At 46.5% G+C, this 27,970-nt stretch overlaps 1 protein-coding gene and 1 pseudogene across 2 annotated transcripts in view; both read left to right on the forward strand.

Moving 5' to 3' along the window:
* LOC115203228 (sn1-specific diacylglycerol lipase alpha) overlaps positions 1-4,718 on the forward strand; it is a 37,257-nt gene extending 32,539 nt beyond the window's left edge. For both annotated transcript variants that reach the window (XM_029767701.1, XM_029767702.1), the window contains 2 exons: positions 240-412; positions 1,388-4,718. In XM_029767701.1, the coding sequence (XP_029623561.1) occupies positions 240-412; positions 1,388-2,462 (1,248 nt within the window). In that variant the 3' untranslated portion in view covers positions 2,463-4,718. The remainder of the gene's footprint in view (positions 1-239; positions 413-1,387) is intronic.
* A 1,259-nt stretch (positions 4,719-5,977) lies between these two features.
* Positions 5,978-27,842, forward strand: LOC115204752 (exostosin-2-like; annotated as a pseudogene).
* Positions 27,843-27,970: the final 128 nt, after the last annotated feature.

A 27,970-nucleotide genomic window follows, 5' to 3' on the forward strand; every position in this document is an offset into this window, starting at 1 on the left:
ACATTCTCTTTTTCCTGTGCTAGCCTACCTGTCAATCCATTGTTCTTGCTGATGTCAATTACGTATTACAGGCAATTCCAGTTCTACAGCACTTCAATTCTCCTTACTGATCGCCTTAGTTCACTGTTACTGCTCTCCCTCCTCCTCCTTCAGTCCTTCCAGAGCCTCCAAATCAGTCAATAATGTCTACAATGCTGGTAGCAGTAAATTGACTGCTCCTCCTATCGTGTTATTGACAGGTGCTGGAGAACTATAACAAGGGGAAGACAGCCCTGCTGTCGGCTGCTAAGGTAATGGTGAGCCCAACCGAGGTGGACCTGAACCCAGAGACCATCTTCATGGCAGCCGCCCCGCCTCCTGCCTCCCAACAACCCACCCCAACCACCCAACACCGCAGGAACAGCAGTGTTCGGTCAGTCCACTGGGATACGGGTGGAGCTTTGGGAGGGTCTGGGCAGAGACTGGAAAAATATATGACTGACTGACTAATCAAAAATCTAATGCGTGTGTACAGGTAACTGCCCAAATAATGGAAACTCTTGAGTAAATTAAGGATACAAAGTATATTGAAAGCAGGTGCTTCCACACGTGTGGTTCCTGAGTTAATTAAGCAATTAACATCCCATCATGCTTAGGGTCATGTGTTAAAATGCTGGGCAGGCTGTTAATTTTTACATTTTAGCTACCATGGCTCTGCCCCCATAGGATGACAATACCCCTGTCCACTGAATGGTGGATGAGCATGAAATTGATTATGTTGCATGCCTCCAATAGAGTTCCAGTCACGTGTAGAATCTATGCCAAGGTGCATTGAAGCTGTTCTGGCTCGTGGTGACCCAACGCCCTATTAAGACACTTTATGTTGGTGTTTCCTTTATTTTGGCCATTGAATGAATGAATGAATGAATGAATGAATGTATGTTATGTGCAAGAGTCTGCAAGAATGTACCTAGTCCTTCAAGGTTTGTTCTATGTGTTCAGATAGAAGTAAAGCATGACAGCATTAACTCTGCCACTAACTTTCTCCCATGCACGCTCCTCGCTCTCTGACCCACAGTCATTGGTCTGACTCCAGATCAGACCCCCTCGCCCCCTCTGGTTTAGCCCCTGTAGAACAGAAGTAGTCTAGTGGCCTGTTAGTGATTGTGAAGTGTAACCTTAACCCTTTATCCCTCTCTCCTACCCCTCTGTGCTCCAACACCTCTCCTCTATCACTCTATCATCTCTACTCTCTATAATACCCCCCTTTCTTTACTCACATCCATCTTATATTATTCCTACCGTATTCTACCTTTTTCTTACTTGACCCCTTACCATTTCTGCCTCCAATTTATTTCCTCCCTCCCTCCTTTGCTTTCATCCTCTTTCCCTCCTTTCCTCCTCTCAGTTCCTGTGCTCGCTCTGAGATATCCCTGGATGGCTTTGCGGAGTGCCCCCCTCCCCCAGTGCCAGTGGTTCTGCGGGGGGCCAGGGAGCGCCTTACCGTGGAGCTGAGGGACCGCCACGCCCCCCTGGCCGTGATGGAGAGCCTGTCAGACGCCGAGTCCCTCTACAGCCTGGACTCCCGACGCTCCTCAGCTGCACTCAGGGGCTCGCCCATGTTGGGGTGCCTCCCCTTCCAACTGAATGCACCTATCCCTGAGGAGAACCCCTCTCTCAGCTCCCGCACTGAGCTGCTGGCTGCCGACTGCCTCTACCAGGCCACCCCAGAGCACGAGCTGGGAGAGGCAGGACCTTACTTCACTCCTCTGGGATCCGGCTCCACCCCAGACTACCCCATGCGCCTCTCCCCTTCCACCCCGCGCTATAGTGGCCACCACTCCCCAGCACCACTGGCCCAGAGTGTCATAGGTCAGCCTTTCACACAAAAAGAGCCTTGTGCCGCCCCTTGCTATCAAATGCCTGGCATTTACAGCCCAGGCAGCACCCCTAATGCTCCCCTCAGCCCACGCTTCAGCCATGGGGAGGAGGACGGAGTAGAGGCAGAAGGATGGGAAACAGAGACAGGAGAGTCACAGCCCTCCTCCTCCACTCCTCCAGCCCAGCTGTCCAACGGCAACCCTAGCCAGGCAGTGCTGGAGTTTGCACAGTACCTGGACTCTCTCTTCAGGCTGGATGGCAGTGGCTCACCGCCTCTGGAGTTGTCTGACGGGGAGTCTGAGTCCGGTCGGGGGTCGTATGGTCAAGGAGAGGGGCCAGGGGAAGGACAGAGGGGGGACGATACACAGCTTCTGGCTCGGGCCACAATGGAGCCTAACCTGGTCCCCAAGCCCCCGCGTACCTTTGCTGGATCTGCTGACCCTTCCTCTGGCATCTCCCTCTCACCCTCATTCCCTCTCTCTTCCTCTGGTGAGCTCAATGACCTCTCTCCCGCCGACGGAGCACCTCTTCCCACGCACTCACTACGAACCTCCACTCCCTGTCCCTACCCTGAAGAAAACACACTGGCGTCTATGGTATAGTGGCCCACTCAGTCCCTCCATGACTCTTTCTCTCTCCTCTTTCCTTATTCCGTTGCTGCATCTATCTGATGTTAAAGTATCACTGAACATGCATGCGGAATGCAATCTGCTATGCTGTTACAGTACCTTACAAAGACATGACATGGCAGACCATAATGAATAAGACTGAGATGAAAAACTATTGTTCCATTTTCAGGTGTCAAAAGCTGTGTAAAGCATTTTCACTACTATTGTAATAATACATTTTAATCTCTGTCTGCATGCCAGGGGCCTGTTCTGCTTTGGGGTGAAAAGCCTCACCACTGACTGTCATTCCAACACACACTATCTCACTCACATCAACACATGGTAGCATTACAGCCCTGCAGTGACGTGACTTTATCTAATGGGAGACAACTGAACAGGGGTAGGGAGGAGTTAGACACTAGGTGGGGTTTTCATTGGCACATAACCACAATTAACTTACCCTCCTCCCTCATCAGCTCCTAAAGCTTATTCATCTTTAATATCAGGAAAGTAAAAAAACGGAGACAGATGCTGAACAATAGAAAGGAGAGAGAGAAGACGTTTTGTTTCTCAGGTCCATCAGGAAATGACAGTGTGGAAGAGGAGTGTAGATCATAGAGAATTGATGTGTCTTAAAACTGTGATTGTGACAAATGTTAAGAATGTGGTTTTGGTCTTTGGTTGTTTTTTATAGCATGAGGAACGTAGTATCCATTTGAACAGAAATCACTCGTCAGTCAGCAACTCTTTCTAACATACTCCCGTTCAAACGGTGTTAAAACGCCCTGGCGAGGATGAGGAAGCTATCCCTACAACACTGCCATGGCACATATCTCCAAAAAAATGTCTCTCTCCAAGTGTTTGTACCAAGCCAATTATGCTATAAAAAAAACATGAGATGCACTGTAGGAGATTGTTCCTCTTAAAGGGGTCTTGCTGAGGTACACAATTATGTCAATGACTTCTAAGTCTTTGGTTCCCTTTAAACTGGTTCATCTCAAGCATATTGGGGTTGAACTGGATGGGTTGTAGTGCCCACATTCACTACATTTTACTAAAACATGTGGCAAACATATTTCATATCAGTTGTATTAGTTGGATCAAACATACTACATTATTTATTACTGTTGTTTCTTACTATTATTGATGTTATTATTATCCTTATTATTACTCTTGTAACAGTTTGGTTTGCGTTCTATGAGTTCGCTTTCAGTTGCTGGGAAAGGCTGGTGAATTTCAGCCGACTCTCTCAAAATAAGGGAATATCTCTGTGGGAAAATGTCTCTGTCCAAGTGAAAAAGTACTGGGTGTCAACATCACAGGAGGTTGGTGGCACCTTAATTGGGGAGGACAAGCTCGTGGTAATCGCTGGAGCGGAATTAGCGGAATGGTCTCAAAAACATGGTTTCTATGTGTTTGATTCCATTCGCTCTGTTCCAGCCATTATTATGAGCCGTTCTCCCCTCAGCAGCCTCCACTAGCTGCCATGGTGATGGCAGAAAGACAGATTATATAATAGGAAGTGGGGTCATTACAGTGACCTCTGATACAATACAGCCATTCTGAAGGGGTCACTGTGGTGACCTATAGAAGCTGTACTCTTAGAAATGGCTTTGCTGTGGTGTCACTCAACAGGCCTCACTCTGTGGCCAGATTACAGTTTGACACCACACAAATCCATGCTCTCACAGCAGTCTCTACTTTGCCAGCACAGTGTTGAACAACCAGTGTGAAATAGCTTTGCTGCAGTGGGTCATGGCCCAGTGTCGGCTATATCAGCACCACCATAGGAAGATGCCACGTTCTCTTTTCACCATGACATGTACAGCAGTGTCTTCTTTGTCCTTATTTAAATGCAGATGTCATGTTTCCTGTCTTTGTAAAAATAAATTTAAAAAAAAAGATTAAATGAAAATAGAATAACGTAGAAAATGACTGTATTACGATAACAGGTATATTACAAATCTATATCAATATTGACATATATAGAAAAAGTACAAATGTATGGAGAAAAAAAAGGAATATATTTAGTGAGAAAGATCTATATGACAGATTGGCAGAATTGAACAAAATTGATAACTGATTTAGAAATTGGTCTGTGTTGACAGATAAATAATTCAATGATGTCTTGTCCATGTTTACCTGGTTTGCTCTCTTCCCTTCCTGTCCCAGATTGAGAATGTATTTAACCCCACCACCCCTCACTGCCCTGCCTGTAATGGAATAAAGCAAAACCAATTTTAAAGAAAATTACTTGGAACTTTTTTTTAAATGTCATTTCTATTTGCTAACCTCTCAACAAAATGCATATTTTTAGCTAGATAGGCCTACCAAAATGGTGGTTGTGCGGTGGGAGAATAGTGAGAAAACATTGGTAGTAACCTACATAACAGCCCAAATGCCAGCTGGCTTTAGTTTGAAATGATCTAGGCCCTATCTGGATGTCTGACATTATGCTTCTGTTGATTGCACATTCAAGTAGATATTCACATGTAAATTATAAAGTCATATTTTGTTAATTGTAGACCAATGAACCAGTATATAGCTATTTCATGACAGGTTATAGCTATCCATTCACAAATCAAGTTAAAGAGACAGTTTTTCTCCACTGAATTATACTGTCTCTTGTGAAAGAAATCTATATGCTACTGGGTGGGTGTGATGATACTCCGCCTTAGTAGGTGGCACTATAGCCAGTGCATGCAGAGTAGTCCACGGGTTTCTGGCAGGCGAAGAAGAGTTCCACTTCCGGAAATCAAATTATTCACACGATAACATCAATATCGTTTAATTAGCTAGCTGTCTAACGTTAAATGTATAAAACTATACATTATTGCTTTGCCGCTTAGCTAAGAAGAGGGAATGAATGAACAGTTTGTGATCGACTTCGCACCGGTCAAGCGTGAAGGTAAATGTACTGATCAAATCGAAGTCTGCTGCCTAAACCTGCTAGCTAGCTAAGCTTGAAGCTAGCTGGCTATTTGTTTTTACTTTTCAAGATTTCAGTTTATCATGAGAAGTGTGATGTTAGCTAGCTATATACACTATATATAGTTGGTATTTATAATAAACGCCGACTAAACTAGTTGGTTTTAGCGAATCTATTAAGTTTTCATTGAACGTCAATATAGCTAACTCACCAACCAGTCTGCTAGCTAAATTGAGTTTGCTGCCAGAGTATTTAAGTTATATTAGATAGTTGTTCAGTTTAGCCTGTTGTCGTTAGCTCGTTTTACCTCACAGCATGCCTTTGATTGACAGCTAGTGTTGTAAGCGGTCACTGGGTTAATGTCGTTACGTAGTTTTTTTATAAAGAGACCTGCTTGGCTCTTTTAGGCAAGGCCAAGTAACGTTACAGTAACTTGTTTTTTTCTTGCTGTAACAGTTGTACAAAATGGCTTCATTTTCTCTAGGAAAGGAAGCCATTTTAGACTGTTGATACATTCCCTGGCAGTGTGTCAACGGACCAGTAGCCATATATTTATTTCTCTGTCTCTCTCAGTGATTGAATGGTCAGGCTCAGCATGTGCGTGTCTGGAAAGTACAGTTCACGGGGCCGGCTCTGATTCCACAGATGAAAACCAAGCACCGCATCTACTACATCACCCTGTTCTCTGTGGTGCTCCTGGGACTCATCGCCACAGGGATGTTCCAGTTCTGGCCACACTCCATCGAATCAACTGCAGACTGGAGCCTGGACCGACACAGCGTGCACGATGCATCTCTCGTCGGACTGCCTGTCTCCAACCCTATTCCTGAGAGAGGGGACCTTAGCTGCAGAATGCACACTTGTTTTGATGTGTATCGATGTAGCTACAACCCTAAGAATAGAATCAAGGTGCGCCTAGTCTCCATCACACGTCACAAATTACAGATACGTGAAGTTAGTTTCATCTGCTATTGTTAGTCTCTGAACCTTGTCTTTTGAACCACATGATTGAAGGATGTTATATATCCAACAGCAGCTAAAGTGGACCATCATGTACACCTGCCAGACAGACAGTTATTTATCTATCTCTGCAGCGTTTTGTGGATGAGGTAGGAGTGCCAATCAGCAGCACAGGCCTGTCTCGAGAGTACAATGACCTGCTCAGTGCCATCTCCGACAGTGAGTTCTACACTCATGACATCACCAGGGCATGCCTGTTCGTGCCCTCTATTGATGTACTCAATCAGAACTCTCTGCGCATCCGGAAGACTGCCCAGGCTCTGGCCATGCTCCCCAGGTAACCTTTCCTGCACACTGCTCGGGTTGCACTGTTATCTCCTCCACCCCGAAGCTGGTAATTCTCTCTCCTTCTTTACCCTGTGTCATTCTTCCTCTCCCCGCTCTCATCTACCACATTGATCTATGAGCCTATTTCAGATATCTAAGTGCACACATTTGTAGGTTTTTGACCACTAAAGATGTTTGTTTCCAGGTGGGACAAAGGGATGAACCACCTTCTGTTCAACATGTTACCTGGAGGACCTCCAGACTACAACACAGCCCTTGATGTGCCAAGAGACAGGTAAACATTAATAAACCCAGCACAGAAAAAAATGAAAGTAAATTACAATGAATATCGGTGGATAAACTCACATCTTTGTTTTTTGGTTCATCAACCAACCTTGACTTCCAGCTAATATTTACTCCAGCGTGAGTGATCAGTGTTTGTTAGCAGAGATACTGTCAGGTGCATTTTGTTCTACCGAGACACCACTAGAGGGAAGCATGGTGTTAATTTAGCTTTCAGTTTTCTTTACATATTCTTAGTCTGATATGTTCAAAGAATAGTTTTATACATGTTTTATTTTTGTTAAATTGACTCATAGTTTTTATTAAATTAGTTTTTTCACTCCATATTTCGTAGTTTGACTTGACTAGATAATCCAGATTCAATTTCATCTTTTATCCAGCACAACTACAGTACTTGCATATAATTACAGGGGGGCTTGAAAAATATTCATCTAAGATGAAAGTACAACCTAAAAGTAGTCCAGAGATGACAGAACCTCTAGCGGCCTTGAGCGGGCAGACATGCCTAATCTCCTGGTATTTACTGCCACAGAGAGAGGCCATGTTTCCCAGCCTTGCTCTTGGCCACTCGCTCTTTTGGGTGGAAAAGGTGGGTTTTATGATCCAAAAGCCCTGAGACGATGAACACTTATCTGGAGCTGTAGGGAATTTCCTGGGCTCATCCAGCTGTGCTCCATTTGGCGTGGGGTCTCATCAGAACCAGCTGTGTGTGTATATATAGGCCAGTGTGTGTGAGTGAGGTTGTCCTTGCATCCACAGGTAGGACGCCATAAAGATTGTTCGTCAGTTCTCATATAACTATTACATACACAGATCTCCAAAAGGATGAGGTTTTGGCAGCCTCTTTTTGTCCATGTGAATACTTCTCAATCTTCATGTTACTCAATAGCATTGTTAAGCAGATATGACAAGAAACAGCCCAGGCATATGCACATCTGTCATGTATTGTCTTGCTGCAAAGTTCTGTATAGCTGTCTCTTCTCTCTGTCTTAACTAAGTAAGCCTATGTGACAGTGGTGTAACATTGGATACGTGTGTTTGTTTTGTGTGTGTTATAGGGCTCTGCTTGCAGGGGGAGGCTTCTCCACGTGGACCTACAGGCAGGGTTATGACGTCAGCATCCCTGTGTACAGCCCTCTGTCTGCAGGCGTGGAGCTGCCCGAGAGACAGCCTGGGTGAGCAGCAACACCACCACCCCGTTTCAGCACATAGCATAGGGCTCTTATCACTTCCTCAAGCAAGACAACAGGCATCCTCACTTCATGTGACAGTGGGAACATTTGGGAAGTTATCTTTTAGAGTCACCATCATCAGTCACAGAGTTTTACATTATTTCTAATGGTGTCCCGGCTGCAGGCCCCGGCGCTACTTCATTCTGTCGTCTCAGACGGCCATCCACCGTGAGTACCGGGCAGAGCTAGAGAGGCTGAAGGAGGAGAACGAGGAGGCTCTGCTCCTCCTGGACAAGTGCAGTAACCTATCTCAGGGAGCCGCCTCAGCGAGGAAACGCTGCTACAAGGGCCAGGTGTTCAACTACCCCCGGATCCTCCAGGTGAGACGGACACAGACCTACTACCATTTAGACTAACATGTACACACACTTGTAGACATTACACAGCTTAGGGGGAAATTGATGTTTAACATTGATAATGGCCGTGCAGATCTGACTTAAATGCATTTAGAGGGCTCTGCTCAGCTGTGTAGGTCATCTCTAAGAGTTAGCAGTCTATGTAGGTAACTTTATGCAGAGTATACCTGGGAAACTATAACAATGCCTGTGGCAGTCAGTCAACCAGTGTGCCTCTGCACTGTCTGTCTGCTCAGAGTGCATCTCCAGCCTGTCTCTGGCCTGTCTAGACAGGAAGTGCGCTTATCATCTGGTATGGGTGCAGCGTAGCTGCACATCTGGGAGACGTCCCACCAAGGAGAGGGCCTAGAGGGGTGGAGGGGTGGGCTGGCAGAATCTCAGTGAAAGCACCCCCCTCCCCCCTTCTCCACCTCTGACAGTGGAAAGGTTCGCTATAAGTGATGCCTATATTTTAGAATAATATTTTAGGTTGCCTGCTTGTATACTTTTAACGTCTGTAATTGGTCCACTGTGACATTGCCCTCCCCACCCTAAACTCTTCCATATGGGAGGCAACCTCGACAGTTCATGCAGTCATTTTATCAGACTGACCAAACACAAGCTGCCCACTAATATTGTGTTAGTCTGTTTTTGACCCGTCTAAGCTTCCTTAGTTTGGCAACGGCTATGTCATAAAACCATGTACGGTTGATATGGCTATGATATTGTAATACCTTGTTGTAATCTGTGTTCCCCAGGAGTCGCCCTTCTGTGTGGTGCTGCGCGGGGCTCGGCTGGGACAGGCCACACTCAGTGATGTGCTGCAGGCTGGCTGTGTCCCTGTCATCCTAGCAGACCCATCCTGCCCTTCTCTGAGGTCCTCGACTGGAAGAGGTACGCTAAAGACACTGCTCATGATCTCACTCCAAGTTCAACACGTATCTCTGCATTAGATTTTCTGAGCTTGTATTGTGATTTCTGATCTAGTTTAATGCCAATGGCCGTGTTTCCCATTGATACTGACTGACATTTTTCTGTGTTTGTGTGTGTGTATTGTACAGGGCATCCGTGGTCATTCCAGAGGAGAAGCTCCCAGAGATGTACACCATCTTGAAGAGTATCCCTCACAGGCAGGTGGAGGAGATGCAAAGACAGGTGACAGTCAGATCACATCTTTTCAGCTAACATTCAAATAGACTGAATCCCTTTCCTGGGGATTTTTAAATGCACATATAGGGCACTCTTTATAGAGTTGTAGTAATAGTCTATTTCCAGATGAATACACCTCAGGAGAAAGTACCTCCTGCCCTCTCAGGTTAAGTTAGTGTGAAGACGGGGTCAACAGAGTTGTGACTTTCACGCTCCCATTCCAACCTGTGCTTGTGAGACGTGGGCCTCACTGTCAGCCCAATGGAAGCCATAACACAGGCAGACTGAAGGGTGAGACAGTCACGTTGTAATGAGCCCTTAGGACTAGAGTTTCTGTCCTGTTGTCTGTTTGGGTTGTCTTGTTATGTTCCCAATCTTGATTAAAAAGCTCTTATAAAGGTTATTCAGTGTTAGTTTCAGTCGCGCCAAATCAATGACAAATCCCCTCCTTTCACTGGTCCAACTGAGCCTCAATAAACAGAAGTGAAAGCCCTCAGAGAGCTCTGCACGTCCAAGCTGTTTCTCATTCCCTTGTATCAACGCTAGTCCATTTACCAATTAGACTGGCCAAACAGACATATCAGACCCACAGCTCAGAGACCCTGTTGGAGTTGTTTCATTTGCCAAGCCTAGAATATGGCTTCCCTTGAGGTCCCCCTCCTGTCTCTGTAGCTGTGTGGATCTGAAATGCTTATCCACTGTTTAGTGTTTCTCTGTCAGTCTGTCTTGTCTAGGGCTTGGAATTTAGCTATGAGATGTGTAATCAGTTGTCTTCCTGTCAGGAAAAGGTTCTCAGTAGAGATGAGGACTGATGATAAGAGGAAGGATTGTAGTTTGTTTGGAGTAAAACAAATACTGATAATAAACATTGTATCATTTCACTGTTGATCAGAGCAACACAACCAAATCATATTGGTCTGAGTTGAGTTGTGAGTACATCTTAAGCCAGGGAACGTGAGGCGTAGGTAGGTATGTCACTGCTGTGTGCGTGCCTGTGGCCCCTGCAGGACTGATGGGAGGAGGGTGTTGGGGCCGGGCTCAGGACGTGTAAGGGTGGGGTAGGGCCGGAGCACAAAGGCCCATCTTATCCAGGATTTATGGGGTGCCGTAGAGCCCATTCCATATCAGTCCACATCTGGAGAGACTCCTCACTCACATTCACTGGAGAGGAGAGGACACTGGGAATCACTGAGTTGGTCCCCCATAAAGACTTGACATTGTCAGTAGTCTAGACAACACATTGTCAACTCTAACTCATTTGGACGTGTGCAAAATTACGTATTTTTTTCATAAGAGCTGTAGGAACATAATTTTCTTTGCTGATTGATCTTATTGAAGAGCTGAAGTGAAGTATTTACTCACTGTCCAACAGAGGGCCTAACTGTCTTTCATTCCTCAGCGGTTCTGAGTTCCACACTGTCATCTTCAGTCCTTTATGAGTTTAAAAGTTCTCTGACCATATGGCTAGCATGCCTAAAATACACAATGCTGATCTTTTTTTCCCTAATTGGTCTTTTGACCAATCACATCAGCTGTGAAAAAGATCTGATGTGATTGGTCAAAAGGCCAATTAGTTGAAAAAAGATCAGAATAACACAGCCTTACTCATGATGACTCCATGTCAGCTTTGATTGACTATCTGTATGATTTACTAAGTCCTAAATTGAATGATAATTGAGGAGACATTCTGTCTCACTTATACAGGGCCTCACAACTAAGGTCAAATGTAAAACTCCTAATCCATCAGTAGCCAGCAGCATCATTTCAGGAGAAAAAAATGATTTCAACATTTGATGTGGTAGCATCCACATCGGTCCCAAATTGTGAGCTAAGTGCTTAACAGCTGCTAAATGTTAGCGGTGGTCACCTGAGGCTTTCCTCTGAGCCTTGTTTGTGTCAGACCCTAGGAATAGAATAGATGCTTTGTTAGATCAGTACAGCTGAAATGAGTACTTGTCAATCACAGGGCGGCAGCTATAGTACCAAGCCCAATGTAATCCTGTCTGAAGCCTCCCTGTCTAAAAGGAGTTGACGGACAGCAGAGTATAGCTAGAGAAAGAGATGGTGGACTGGGTTGTTCCCTTGACCCTGGTGGTGAAAGTCTGGCTTCTAGTATGTTTTCTCAGTCCCACAGGAACCACTATTGATGATCAGTTGTGTGTCATCGTGGTAATACTACAATGGCCTCCTAAGCAAGTTTGTGCTAAGTAATTGTTCACCATGACAATTTTACTTTTACAAGATTTATATCTTATTAAGAGGCGCAAGTAATTACACTTATTTTAGTTGCAGTAGCATAGATTAGCCAAATCCGTTTTGAATTGATGGATGTTGTTTATGGTCCAAGTTCAAGCACATCTCAGAGAATTTAGCCTCCTTAGCCCAGCGCTGTATGTTAGAGGAAGGGAATAACAGTGCTGCAGTGAAGCAGACCGCTCTGCCCTTTTTCTCTGCTGTGACTCCGTCTCGTCTTCCCTCATAAAAATTCCTGCAGGCGCTGGGAGGGGGCGGGGCGGGCCTCTTAGGCCGGAGCAGTTTGCTTTTTGCCTCCTCCCGGTCGGAAAGGAAACTTTCATCACTGGCTGATTTATGGGCCGTTGGGTTCCCCTGAGATTAGAAAGTCTTTTTGAATACTCCTCACCCCCTCCATAAAAATAAACGCTGTTTTTGTATTTCTCCAGTCTTAAAGGGGACTACGGGTGGGGGTGTGGAGTGGGGGCTGGTCCCTTCTCATGTGCCGCTGAGAGCTCTCTGGACCATACGACAACAAAAACACCAGGACAAGCTGCTCCACTGCTATGGAAGGACAGAGCCCTGTAGGCAGGCCAAGACTACCACAGGTCTAGCAAAACGGTTGGCTCATTGGCTAAGCTGTAGCAGCCAATGCTATCACTGTGTTTTTCTGGGTTGCAGTTTTCATTTTGTGCACCGTTGTTGTTGTCTATTTGTCGCTTGATCCTCCTCTGCTCCTAATCCAAAACAGAGGAGAACGTCTTCACCCAACAAATATGCTATGAATATCTTGAGTTTCAGGCTGTGTGAGGAGTTTCTAGGGTGTGCTCTGGCTAACCAGACAAATGTCAGTTGGAGTTGAGGGGTCCAGTATGGACCTCCCCCATGTGCTTGTTAAAGAGTGCTGCACTCAGGGTCACCTAGGACCTGCTGAGGTGGAGTCGGGTCACACTGACATGGCGCCTCCTGGCAGGAGACATTTCTGTTTTAAGGATCATTAACTCTTATGGGCTCCTCTCCCTCCATAGCTGTCTCTTAATGGATCAGTGGGAGGGAAGCTGGGGTGCTGCCTGGGGATGTTGTACAACTAACATCTGCATTGAAATATGATTGACTAGGCTACACCTTCCCCTCTGGCACTGTACTGCTCCTTGTTACCATGGACTGGTAGTGAAGTGAGTAAAAATACATTTTTGATGCACAACTACTAAATGTAGATGTGTACGTAGTTTGCATACATCTTGGATCAAACATGTATTATAGTCCCAATGGGCCTTAAGCAGGGGTCCCCAACCAGGTTTACTAGGACCTGTAGGGGTACCTGGTCTATCCACAAGATGTACTTTAGAAGACTCATGAGACCACAGGCCTAATGGTAAAATGCACATGAGGGGGTACTTCAGGGGTAGGCCTGGCAGAGTAAAATTCAGTTGGTGGTACAGTAACAGAAACGGGTTAGAACCACTGGCCAGGTTGATATTTGGCTGCCCTGTGCTTTGAAAGTCAGGTGAGCTGTAGAAGGTCTTGGCCTGCTGTAGGACAGATGATGTTAGCGATTCTAACTGTCTAGAACAGTCCTTCCTGTTCTCCAGTCACTAGGATGCCTTCTGAATGTGTGTTCAAGTTCATGACAGCTTGTCTATTTGTCCAGGGTCCAGACCATATGTTTTTATTCCTTAACAACTCTGTTCTCCTCAGGCCCGCTGGTTCTGGGACGCTTACTTCAGCTCCATGAAGGCCATCAGCATAACAACGCTTCAGATCATCAATGACCGTATCTACCCCTGTGCTGCCCGTACAGAGCTATACTCTATGCCCCTCTAGCCTACACCACTAATAATGTTATTGTACTTTACTGTGGTTAACCACTGAATCTTCTTAGGCATACGAGTCATATTTATGGGGGTTACAGTCTGCAGTGTGTGGTATTGATGTCTGACCTGACACTACTGTGCTGGCCTCACAACACAGTGACTGACTCCCTCAGTGACAGATATGACCCAGTTTTCCCTGGTAAGTCTTTCCCAGTGTATCGGCTGGTTGGCAGGACAGCTTCCTCTTTATAGGTCCCTCTCTCCACACATGTAGCCTAGTGGTCTTTGGCTGCTTGGTAAACACCCAGTACTGCTGAACCAGCCAGTGTGTTTGTGTCAGCAGTTCTGCACTGGGAGGATGCCTCCAGTGCGGTGAAAAATACATGCCTTAGTGTTTGAGTCATTGTGTATGTGTGTGAGAACACTGTTTAAGGAGTGTGTGTGTGTAACCTCTCTGTGGTTGTAGGAGTGTGGGGATGCAGACAGCTTGGCTCAGCTACCACCTCTCAGGGGCTGTTAATCAGCCCAGCCTGATCTGCTGCAGTCCCCAAAGACACCACATGCAGCTCCGCCCTCCGTCCGTCTGTCTGTCTGTCTGTCTGTCTGTCTGTCTGTGTGTCTGTCTGTGTGTCTGTCTGTGTGCCCGGCCCATGTTACTCCTTATTGGACAGTCCTACCAATGGGTGGTGATATGTGAGCCAGTCAGGTTATGTTGGTCTGAACAAGTCAACTGACTCTAACTGAAGGTATGTTTACAACGCTTGGCTTCTCAGAGTAATTCAAAGCTCTTCAAGACTTCAGGACTAATTATTTTCTACTCAAGCCAACTGCTCAATCACAGCCAGTGTGGCCTTTTTTTCGGGGCGGGTAGCTGGTTAATCAACAGTTACACTTGACATTACCCACCTCTCTCTGTCAGAAACTCCTGTCTGTCTTTTTTCCCAACCAATCGTCGTCATTTAGGTCTGCTGTCTCAGTCCATGAGGTTAATTGTGCAGGGCCACAGACCTGTTACCATTCCAGTGCTAGAGAAGTGCTATCTCTACGTATTCAGTGGAAACACGTCGAGCAGAATTGGAACAGAACACTAAATAAATCAAGCAGTTTTTTTTCTCTCTGCTGTTCTGTATCCTTCGTTCAGGGTCATAATTGAAAGCACATTTCACAGGCTCTCTGCTTGTAGCACTGCCTTTAGAAGGGTTTTCAGGCTAGGGAGGGACAGACAGGCTGCTTTTTGTATGCCCGTGGGCATAGTTGTAAGATATGAAACGGGTAATCCATGGTAGTCACCTGTTCAGCCTCTGAAAGGTGGCTGAAGGTTAGGAGACTTTGTACCGTAGGAGGGGGCTTTCATATCAGATTGGTTTGGAGAGTTTTCTTCTTCTGAGCTCTGGTGTGTTTTCTCCCTTAGTTTGGACTGGTGTGAACACGCTATCCGCAGTAGGGTGCACACTAAACAACGCACTGTGGTTTGCTAAAAAGGGTGGTGTCGGTCCAATTAATTACACCTTTCATAGTATATTCATAGAATATTCACGGGAAATGGCAACTGATTATTTTTTAAGCTTGACCTTGACCACTAGAGGACACCTAACGTTTGAATTTAGGCTAAGTCGGGGCTTGTTCAGTGGTTTAAATGGGCCAAGAAACCTGGCCAGACGATTCCTTCACTGGTAGAGAGCAGACGAAGCCTGCACTGTGAATGTGCTCATATCAGGACTCTTTAAGATGTGATGGCTGCACTATCTCTGCTTCTCCTAATCCCTGGTAGGCAATCATCACACACCACACACACACACACCACACACACACCACACAAATCAAAGGCCCCCTGCTGGCTAGATGGACCTGTCTCCAGTCATCACTGGAGTTGCTGTTACTTCCACTTTGTTATGGGAATTCATTTGTTATTGAGGAGAAAACACTCAAATGCCATGTTCTCTATGTTTACAATGATTTGCGTCAATCTACTTTTCCAAACACCACCACAATAACGTGTAGCCTGAATCACCCAAATGGCTGCATGTTCCCGTTTTTGTGTAAATTGATCATTGTAACCAGTGAACTCAATTTAACTGGGCTAATTAACATTGGAGAAGTGGCTGTCTTTCTTTCATCTTGTTTATGTCATCTGACAAATGACTTAAGTGGTCCCTTCCTCTTCTCTTCATCTCACCACTTGTGTCACTGTTAGTTTAATTATTTCCCCCTCTGCTTGTATGTCAGTGTCACACCACCCCAGAGGAGTTTCCGTTTGCTAGTAAAGTTGAGTTGTTTTATTGGTGAGGACTGACTGATGTAGGGTATATGAGGTGACCATGTTTATGGTGATAGATATGGTGGACGCCGTTGGAAGAGCCACAGAAACACCAGTCTGTTTGTGGCCACCTGTCTGCAGCAGAACAGAGAAGCACTTCAAGAAGCCCACAGTTTTATTTAAAATCTCCATTCCCTCCCTATGAGGCTAGAACATGTCTGTAGTGGAGGTCTGGAGGCTTTGGGGGGCCTTTGGGTACAGGTGATTAAGTCAGCTGCAACCTCCTTTATTTGAGAATGCTACTATTGTAGTGTTTGACAGTTAATTAAGGGTTAAAACCACATCATCCAGTCAACATAATGCTCCTGCTAACAGAGAACGGGAGCGTTGTAGTTGACCCTGTAGATGATATAACCTACATTGTAGTGCACTTTAAGCTGCTGCAGTGAGTCTCCTCTGTGTCGCATGTTGACATATTGTTACTCTTGTATAATCGCATTACTCAAAATGTCAGTTGTCTATATGTTAGTTCAGAGGTCTGGATTGAGTGTCTCTTTGTCTCTCTGTCTGTGTGTGTGTGTGTGTGTGTGTGTGTGTGTGTGTGTGTGTGTGTGTGTGTATATATATATTATGTCTCCTTGTGTGTGTCACTGCATCAGAGGGCTCTCTGGACTGCCAGTATTTTCTTTTACAGCGTCACTTGATCTAGGCTAGGGTCTGTGCATCTTCCAGAGTTAACGGGCCATTTTAAGACGGGGCCAGGAAGAGGAGCCAAGTCCCACACTGGCAGTAGACAGCCGCCGACACCGTCGCCTGCATCCCACTGCCTCCCCCTTCTCTCTCTCCCCTGCCCCCCTCTCTCTCCCGCCCCACTAAAACTCATCTGGACCTCTGCTGCATGGAGCTCACCAGAGCTTCATGACAAAACGTCACATAACATCCCAAAGCAGCAGTGTAGAAACAGCAGGAGAGGCCTAGACTTCCAAGTCATAGTGTGTGGACTCAACTTACACATGTACCTGAGTTGAGGGTGGAGCTCCTGAAGCAGCTCAGCTACTGCTCGTTTTGTAGTGTGCTTGGCATTCCAGACCACTTCCAGACCACTTTTAGTGTGCTTGGCATTCCCGGTTGTGAGTCTATTAATCTTTCAAATGAATGAATAGATTATTCCTGTTCCCTAGTAAAACCATTGTATGGATATCACTGCAGGTGACTTCACTGCTGAATCAAGCAATGGAATGGCAGCTTAAATCACGATGAAAAACATGACGCGGGCCTATATTGGCAGACAGACGAAGCTAGCTAGGCATACGTCTGCATTGTAGGAGAGAGTGATTCTAACCTTTTTGGTCTCTTGTCCTCTGTAGAAGTGGTCGAGTGTGAACAGGCCTCTGTTCCAGCCTCATCCCACCGAGGTCCCCAGGGTTCACTGCTGTGGTGCTGACCTACGACCGTATCGAGAGCCTCTTCCGGGTCATCACTGAGATCTCCAAGGTTCCCAGCCTGGCCAAGCTACTGGTGGTGTGGAACAACCTGAACAAGAGTCCCCCTGATGGTGAGCCCTAGGCTGTATTCATTAGCACACACCGTAGCGTAACGTTTTGCAAAATACATTTTTTTGAGGGGCTGAAATTAAAATAAGTTTATTGGACAGGTTCAGGTAGTCCCTCTCCATTTTGGTAGATGTTCTTCTGTTTGGTTTCTAGTGAATAAACCTCTGATTCTGACCCTCCCTTCCCCATGCTGTTCATTAAACCCATTATTGATTCAAATATTATCCTTAAACAAACACACCAGAAATAGGAGTTTTCATGAGTTAACCTTTTCAGTGACAACGATGATGCTATGTTGGATGTTCAGATGGGACATTAGTTTTCTGTCAGATTGCCTTACTTCATAGCTACCATAGAGTCCAAATTTTTTTTATCTCTGTTTAGAGATTGACTAAAGTTGGCAGATCGATACAGACAAGGAATGGGAAAGTGGCTGAACACTCCATGTTAACTGCCAACTTGATGTGAGAAGAAGTGGTTATTTCACCATGCCATGGTTTAATACACAAAATGGAGCTCTTGATGTGTACCAGATGAGTGATAACAGCTTCAGCAGCCGAGACCCATCTCTCCATAAGTTTAGACACTGAAAAGCATGACATGCTCGAGGCTGGAGCCAAACCTCTCTCTGGCTTTGCTTCATGTTGACAATCAGGAAACTGGAGCAGCTCCGTGGCATGTTGCCGCCGGTCGCACAGAAAACAATCCTCCTACCCACCCCACTCGGTGCTGCAGCAGCCACCTCATTTTAACCTTCCCATGTCAACAGGTCTCCTACGACGTAGAGGCCTTTCATTCATGTTGATATACTGTCCACTACACACACTCCACTTCATCAAACAGTGTGCAGTGTTCTGCTAGTCCTGCCTGTCTGTCCTCCTGCCACAGCCCTCATTTAGAGCCCATTAGAGATGTTTCACAGTAAGCTGATATTAGTCATTATTTATTGTGGCTTTCGCTCTAATGATTCCTCTTAACAAGGCCATTTAGGTATGCGGCTGTTTATGGCGCCCCTTAACACTGACAGCTCAGGGGACGGCAGGGAGAGAGCAGGGAATTAAATCTATCCTCTGCATAGAGTTGTGTAATGTAATGAAGCAGCGGGCCACTTTGAAGCTCACTCTAATGGCCCAGTGTAGCCTTTGATTAGAGGCGTCAGTGGAGCCTGGCTGGAGCTTTGTGACCCATTAGAATTAACAAGGGGCCGTTCATGGGTCAACTCGGGGCCTCTGCTTGGGATGAGGACGTATTTCCTCCTCATCCTCAAGGCCTGATTGTGTTTATTTCAAGCGGCCCTCAGCTGCCGCCTCAAGTCCTGCACGTTTGGCATTTTAACAAGGTGCTGCTGGCAGCCTAATTCTTGGAGTACTAAGATAAAGTCCAACATAGAATTGTATTTTATCTTCTGCTTCTGACATGCACAGAGATTGTACTGTGTTTGGTTGTCATGATTAACTTGGTTGTATGAGTGAACAAATAAACTATCTTCGCATTATGACCTGAAGAAACCTGTTTTTCACATCGGTCGAAGACAGTTATGGAGCTGCAGAGCATGGAGACAGAGGTAACTACAGGAGAGATGGGGATTGCAGCAGGATTCTGTTTTTCTGTAGTGGAAAGCATCTCCTTGTTAGCCCAGGAGAAAGTCTGAAAATGAGAAGCAAAGTAGATGGGCTTCCAGAAGACGTTGTTTCAGTTTGTGTGTTCAAACCAATACCAAAAGAAAAGGCCAGGCTAAATCAGAGCTAAGCTAATAACCTTTGTTTTGGGGATTTCCCCCTGCACTGCACTCATCTCCCAGCTCATCTTTGGAAAAGAGAGGGGGAAAGAGAGAGAAGAAAGCGCTTGAATATATCACAGCAGTGCTCCCGTTGACAGTTTAGTGTGGAGACGTCCAGAGCTCGTCGGTCAGTTGGGAGCGCTGCCTGCTTGTCAGGCCCCAGTTAGAGCCTTAATGGGGTGACACATTCTGTGCCATCTGTCTGACTCTGCTCCGTGCCATGGACACATCCCAAGCTCACTAAACACTACTTTTAAAAAAGCTAACTTTGTTGCTCTGCCTTGAGAGGAATCTTGGTGTGGTCAGGCTTGCACATGATTCAAGTTGGCGTAGCGATTCGAGTCAGTGATTGTAGTTTTACTGCTAGCGTACTTTTCCACTAGGATTGCCATTTTGAAACGTCTCCCTTGATGGCAACCCAACTCCTCTCCTCTCCAACTGAAGTCTAGATGTTAGTTTGACCTAGAAAACTGGTAGTCTGGTTTGATGTCTTAGGTGTAGGTGGGTGATGCAATATATACTGTCAGATTTGGAATGTGTGGAAGTAATTTTCACAGTTTACTTAATGTCTTGCAGCTTCTCAAGTAGCACACAATGCTAACTGACCCGTTTGCCAAGGCCTCCATTGCATTGATAGAATGGATTTTCTATGACCTGTCTGTATAATGTAGGTTTATCACTCATATTCTCTTGGTCTCTGTCCCTCGGTTAGATTCTCTATGACCTGTCTGTATAATGTAGGTTTATCACTCATATTCTCTTGGTCTCTGTCCCTCGGTTAGATTCTCTATGACCTGTCTGTATAATGTAGGTTTATCACTCATATTCTCTTGGTCTCTGTCCCTCGGTTAGATTCTCTATGGCCGAAGATTGCCGTGCCTCTCAAGGTGGTGCGCACCAAAGAGAACAAGCTCAGCAACCGCTTCTTCCCCTACGACGAGATTGAGACTGAGGCCGTGCTGGCCATCGATGATGACATCATCATGCTGACGTCTGACGAACTGCAGTTTGGCTACGAGGTGAGAGAGAGGATACCCTGTATCTCGCCTGGGAGTTATCACCCCAAATGTTTGACCTTGGGCTTAGTGCATTCATACTGGCAGGTAAACGCTGGCCACTTAGTGCTGACCCCAGAGTTTAAACTCATCCAGGGAGCTTAAGTCAGCCTCCAGTAGTGGTATATGTGAGGCGGCTGCCGGGTGCTGGAGATATGTTTGATGTGTGACGGATGGCGACAGGCCAGAGCTGATGCTGTCCATGCCTACAGCCCAGCTTGGCACTCACCTGAAGGCATTTAGGACCTATTGAGACAATTGAGGACAATTTGAGGATAATGACATGAAATGAGAGGCAGGTTGCTGTGGGGAAGGAAGGCTGTCTGGCTCTACTGCCTCTCGCTGGGTCCAATAGCGGGACAGGCTGCTGGGCTCTGTTATCCAGTCTCCACACACTTCTCTGCCCATCACAGAGCGGGCCTGTAGCTTTCATCTCTTTAGAGTGAACCTTGGGGCTCAAAGTATCTCAGTGATGGCGGTCTTCTAGCACTACCTTGAAGAAGGTGAAAGGAGGCTACTTGGAATGTTTTTAATGTTGCCTAATTCCATTAACTTGGAACTTTCCCTAAATTCCTGGAAAACCTGGAATTTGTGTCTAACCGTCTCTTTCCCCCGCCCTGCCCCTCAGTGGAGGGAGTTACCAGACCGGTTGGTGGGGTACCTGGGTCGGCTCCACCTGTGGGACCACAAGATGGGGAAGTGGAAGTACGAGTCCGAGTGGACCAACGAGGTGTCTATGGTTCTGACTGGAGCAGCCTTCTACCACAAGGTTAGCCTCAGACAGAAGCCCCTCCTCCCTCTGTCCCCCTGCCAGGCCCAGTATGTGTAGGGGGCAGGGTTAGGTCACACAGAGAGAGAGAGGAGGGAAAAGTCATAGGTTATCTGTCTCACTGTCAACCAAAAGTTTCCTTTTGATTTAAAGCAAATACTTCTGAGAAACACATCCCTCTATTCAGAGGTTTGACTCATTTATCATATCACGAGTGAGAATGTTTTAAATGTATTTCAGTATTTATCTGCATGTAGTTTCCACTGCTTGCTGATTTTGATGTTGAGTGACACTGGCTTCCTTCCTTTCCAGTGCTTTAACTACCTGGACACTTACAAGATGCCAGGAGACATCAAGAACTGGGTGGATGCTCATATGAACTCTGAGGATATCGCCATGAACTTCCTGGTGGCCAACATCACTGGCAAAGACCCATAAAGGTACAGAACAGTGCACAACGTTCTCACACCACCTGAACACAAGTCTTACCAACCCATTATGCTGACATTAGGTCCTTGGGGGGTCAAATTCAATATTGGATGTTCACCAGAGCCATGGCTTGCATTCTATTCCCTATAATGGTGCACTACTTTTGACCAGAGCCCTATGGGCCCTGGTCCAAATGAGTGAACTTCCTAGTCAATGGGGTGCCATTTGTGACGGAGCCATGTTAATATCTCATTAGGAGCAGTACTACAACATGCATCACATATCAGGAAGCTGAAGACCGCCCCATAACTCCAACTCCACAGAGGTGGAAATGTCCCAGAAGGCAGAAATATTTGTTTCTTCCAGTCCTGTCCTGCCAGAGGCTCTGTCTCTGATCAGTTTTCACCCCTCTGTGCCCCCTGATACCTCCCCAACGCAGTGACCGTGTCCAGGTGCAGAGACCGCCCCTAAAGCCCAGCCTTAACCTCTCTTATCTGGGTGTCACTGACTGCCGCTCCCCCTCCGACTGTTTTCCTAAGCTTACCAGGGCTCACTCACCCCACCGTCAAAGCAATGCCTACTCCCTCCCTCTGTGCCTGCAGTAGGCTAGCCCCCCACCCCTCTCCACCCCACACGTCCTCCTCAGCACTGATCTCCAGTCTGGAGTTAGATGGATTGGTGGGTAAGACGGAGGAAGGCCATACATCACCCCTTTAATGAGCATACAGCTGTTTCTCCTCGGCATGCAAGCAGCATGCCCTGGTCTTTTAATGGCCACTCAGGTATACAGCAGCATGCCCTGGCCTTTTAATGACCACTCAGGTATAGAGCAGCATGCCCTGGTCTTTTAATGACCACTCAGGTATACAGCAGCATGCCCTGGCCTTTTAATGACCACTCAGGTATACAGCAGCATGCCCTGGTCTTTTAATGACCACTCAGGTATACAGCAGCATGCCCTGGCCTTTTAATGACCACTCAGGTATAGAGCAGCATGCCCTGGCCTTTTAATGACCACTCAGGTATAGAGCAGCATGCCCTGGTCTTTTAATGACCACTCAGGTATAGAGCAGCATGCCCTGGCCTTTTAATGACCACTCAGGTATACAGCAGCATGCCCTGGCCTTTTAATGACCACTCAGGTATAGAGCAGCATGCCCTGGCCTTTTAATGACCACTCAGGTAAACAGCAGCATGCCCTGGTCTTTTAATGACCACTCAGGTATAGAGCAGCATGCCCTGGCCTTTTAATGACCACTCAGGTATAGAGCAGCATGCCCTGGCCTTTTAATGACCACTCAGGTAAACAGCAGCATGCCCTGGCCTTTTAATGACCACTCAGGTATACAGCAGCATGCCCTGGTCTTTTAATGACCACTCAGGTATACAGCAGCATGCCCTGGCCTTTTAATGACCACTCAGGTATACAGCAGCATGCCCTGGCCTTTTAATAACCACTCAGGTATAGAGCAGCATGCCCTGGCCTTTTAATGACCACTCAGGTATACAGCAGCATGCCCTGGCCTTTTAATGACCACTCAGGTATAGAGCAGCATGCCCTGGCCTTTTAATGACCACTCAGGTATAGAGCAGCATGCCCTGGCCTTTTAATGACCACTCAGGTATAGAGCAGCATGCCCTGGCCTTTTAATGACCACTCAGGTATAGAGCAGCATGCCCTGGCCTTTTAATGACCACTCAGGTATAGAGCAGCATGCCCTGGCCTTTTAATGACCACTCAGGTATAGAGCAGCATGCCCTGGCCTTTTAATGACTACTCAGGTATAGAGCAGCATGCCCTGGCCTTTTAATGACCACTCAGGTATAGAGCAGCATGCCCTGGCCTTTTAATGACCACTCAGGTATAGAGCAGCATGCCCTGGCCTTTTAATGACCACTCAGGTATACAGCAGCATGCCCTGGCCTTTTAATGACCACTCAGGTATAGAGCAGCATGCCCTGGCCTTTTAATGACCACTCAGGTATAGAGCAGCATGCCCTGGCCTTTTAATGACCACTCAGGTATACAGCAGCATGCCCTGGCCTTTTAATGACCACTCAGGTATAGAGCAGCATGCCCTGGCCTTTTAATGACCACTCAGGTATACAGCAGCATGCCCTGGTCTTTTAATGACCACTCAGGTATACAGCAGCATGCCCTGGCCTTTTAATGACCACTCAGGTATAGAGCAGCATGCCCTGGCCTTTTAATGACCACTCAGGTATACAGCAGCATGCCCTGGTCTTTTAATGACCACTCAGGTATAGAGCAGCATGCCCTGGCCTTTTAATGACCACTCAGGTATAGAGCAGCATGCCCTGGCCTTTTAATGACCACTCAGGTATAGAGCAGCATGCCCTGGCCTTTTAATGACCACTCAGGTATAGAGCAGCATACCCTGGCCTTTTAATGACCACTCAGGTATAGAGCAGCATGCCCTGGCCTTTTAATGACCACTCAGGTATAGAGCAGCATGCCCTGGCCTTTTAATGACCACTCAGGTATAGAGCAGCATGCCCTGGCCTTTTAATGACCACTCAGGTATAGAGCAGCATGCCCTGGCCTTTTAATGACCACTCAGGTATACAGCAGCATGCCCTGGCCTTTTAATGACCACTCAGGTATACAGCAGCATGCCCTGGCCTTTTAATGACCACTCAGGTATACAGCAGCATGCCCTGGCCTTTTAATGACCACTCAGGTATACAGCAGCATGCCCTGGCCTTTTAATAACCACTCAGGTATACAGCAGCATGCCCTGGCCTTTTAATGACCACTCAGGTATAGAGCAGCATGCCCTGGCCTTTTAATGACCACTTGGGTATACAGCAGCATGCCCTGGCCTTTTAATGACCACTCGGGTATACAGCAGCATGCCCTGGCCTTTTAATGACCACTCAGGTATACAGCAGCATGCCCTGGCCTTTTAATGACCACTCAGGTAAACAGCAGCATGCCCTGGCCTTTTAATGACTACTCAGGTATAGAGCAGCATGCCCTGGCCTTTTAATGACCACTCAGGTATACAGCAGCATGCCCTGGCCTTTTAATGACCACTCAGGTATAGAGCAGCATGCCCTGGCCTTTTAATGACTACTCAGGTATAGAGCAGCATGCCCTGGCCTTTTAATGACCACTCAGGTATAGAGCAGCATGCCCTGGCCTTTTAATGACCACTCAGATATACAGCAGCATGCCCTGGTCTTTTAATGACCACTCAGGTATACAGCAGCATGCCCTGGCCTTTTAATGACCACTCAGGTATAGAGCAGCATGCCCTGGCCTTTTAATGACCACTCAGGTATACAGCAGCATGCCCTGGTCTTTTAATGACCACTCAGGTATAGAGCAGCATGCCCTGGCCTTTTAATGACCACTCAGGTATAGAGCAGCATGCCCTGGCCTTTTAATGACCACTCAGGTATAGAGCAGCATGCCCTGGTCTTTTAATGACCACTCAGGTATAGAGCAGCATGCCCTGGCCTTTTAATGACCACTCAGGTATAGAGCAGCATGCCCTGGCCTTTTAATGACCACTCAGGTATAGAGCAGCATGCCCTGGCCTTTTAATGACCACTTGGGTATACAGCAGCATGCCCTGGCCTTTTAATGACCACTCAGGTATAGAGCAGCATGCCCTGGCCTTTTAATGACCACTCAGGTATAGAGCAGCATGCCCTGGCCTTTTAATGACCACTCAGGTATAGAGCAGCATGCCCTGGCCTTTTAATGACCACTCAGGTATAGAGCAGCATGCCCTGGCCTTTTAATGACCACTCAGGTATAGAGCAGCATGCCCTGGCCTTTTAATGACCACTCAGGTATAGAGCAGCATGCCCTGGCCTTTTAATGACCACTCAGGTATAGAGCAGCATGCCCTGGCCTTTTAATGACCACTCAGGTATAGAGCAGCATGCCCTGGCCTTTTAATGACCACTCAGGTATACAGCAGCATGCCCTGGCCTTTTAATGACCACTCAGGTATACAGCAGCATGCCCTGGCCTTTTAATGACCACTCAGGTATACAGCAGCATGCCCTGGCCTTTTAATGACCACTCAGGTATACAGCAGCATGCCCTGGCCTTTTAATAACCACTCAGGTATACAGCAGCATGCCCTGGCCTTTTAATGGCCACTCAGGTATAGAGCAGCATGCCCTGGCCTTTTAATGACCACTTGGGTATACAGCAGCATGCCCTGGCCTTTTAATGACCACTCAGGTATACAGCAGCATGCCCTGGCCTTTTAATGACCACTCAGGTAAACAGCAGCATGCCCTGGCCTTTTAATGACTACTCAGGTATAGAGCAGCATGCCCTGGCCTTTTAATGACCACTCAGGTATACAGCAGCATGCCCTGGCCTTTTAATGACCACTCAGGTATAGAGCAGCATGCCCTGGCCTTTTAATGACCACTCGGGTATACAGCAGCATGCCCTGGCCTTTTAATGGCCACTCAGGTATAGAGCAGCATGCCCTGGCCTTTTAATGACCACTCAGGTATACAGCAGCATGCCCTGGCCTTTTAATGACCACTCAGGTATAGAGCAGCATGCCCTGGCCTTTTAATGACCACTCAGGTATACAGCAGCATGCCCTGGCCTTTTAATGACCACTCAGGTATAGAGCAGCATGCCCTGGCCTTTTAATGACCACTCAGGTATACAGCAGCACAGCATCCTTCCTTAGCGCAACAGCCCTCAATCACACTCTGCTGCAACAACCACTGCTGGACCTGCTGTCACAACTAGCATGACTTTATCTAATGGGTTTATCACATTCTAGAGAACTGCAACATAAAGGGATACTTCGGGATTTGGGCAATGAAGTCCTTTATCTTCTTCCCCAGAGTCAGATGAACTCATGGATACCATTTTTATGTCTCTGTCTCCGGTATGAAGGAAGTTAGAGGTAGTTTTGCAAGCCAATGCTAACTAGCATTAGCACAATGATTGTAATTCTATGGTATTTACTAGCATGCTAGCAATTACGCTAAAGCTAGTTAGCAACATCCTTCAAACTGCACGCAGAGACATAAAAACAGTATCCACAGGTTCATCTGACTCTGGAGAAATAGATAAAGGGCTTCATTGCCCAAATCCCGAAGTATCCCTTTAAGCAGTACTGTGACGGTTATAGACTTGTCTCATCAGCACAGGGATTTGATCTCACCACACAGTAGATTCTGTACTGTAGTTTTTTTTGTTGTGTAGCAATGGCGGAATGGTAGATTGTAAAGGTCACTGTCCTGGTTCCATTTAGGTGACCCCAAGGAAGAAGTTCAAGTGTCCTGAGTGCAGGTATAGGTAGTAGTGGACATACAATATCTGAACGTGTGTTTTTTCTTCTGTGGTTGATTGCCTCAATGTTAACGCCGGTAACTTCTGTACACTTCCCCAGATCGGAGTGCATCAACAAGTTTGCGTCGGTGTTCGGCACCATGCCCCTGAAGGTAGTGGAACACCGTGCAGACCCAGTCCTCTACAAGGACGACTTCCCAGAGAAGCTAAAGAGTTTCCCCAACATCGGCAGTCTCTGACCGGACAGGGCTGTGGCCCAGCAACCCCCAGACACCCATACATACCCAGCATCTTCTAGTTCAGGGGAGACATAGAAGAGTTTCTCTGTCCATATAGAACTATCTGGGAGGTTGTTGTTGGTCTCTGTAGGGTGGGGTTGGGAGCCTGTATTGTTTCCTTTCCTAAATACTGGTTTGAAGTGGTGAGAGATGAGATGTGTGTGCTCATTGGTTGACTGGACAGAATCCACTGTGCACTGATGATGAATCCACTGTGCAACTGAGAGATGACTAGTCTGTGTATGTCCACTGCTGCTGTATTTGAGCCAGAGGCCCCGTGGGCTCTTTGGCTGATCTGGGATCAGTGTATATAAATCACAGCAGTGCTACATTTTAATGTAGCACGGTGAGTCAGGACCAGTCTGATGCTGCTGTCTGCCAAGCACAGGGGCGAGGGGATGAGTAATATCTTGAACACCCATAGAGATAATATATCCCATGTCATTTATCTCGAACTGATGGATTTTCTCAAATGATAAATAATATGGAAAAACAAGGTAGTGTTAGAGGGGGCTTCTTGTCTAAGGTCATTTAATGGCATGAGCTATTTTTATTTGTTTAGTGTGAGCACTGCAGAGGTGTATGGTCAGCTTTCTCTGCATAGAGGATATATCGCAAATAATATGTACAGTATATATTTACTGCCAATTGTTCTACTGCTAACACTTTTTAAAAGAACAACCAGTATCTGGACATTTGAATGACCTTTTTTAAAGTGTTGTGCTGCATAATATATAAACTATTGAAGTAACATCTAGTCTGGTATAGGAGGGAAGCTACTGTAATTGATGCGGTGAC

The sequence above is a fragment of the Salmo trutta genome, chromosome 12 (assembly GCF_901001165.1).
Source record: "Salmo trutta chromosome 12, fSalTru1.1, whole genome shotgun sequence".
Lineage (NCBI taxonomy): Eukaryota > Metazoa > Chordata > Actinopteri > Salmoniformes > Salmonidae > Salmo > Salmo trutta.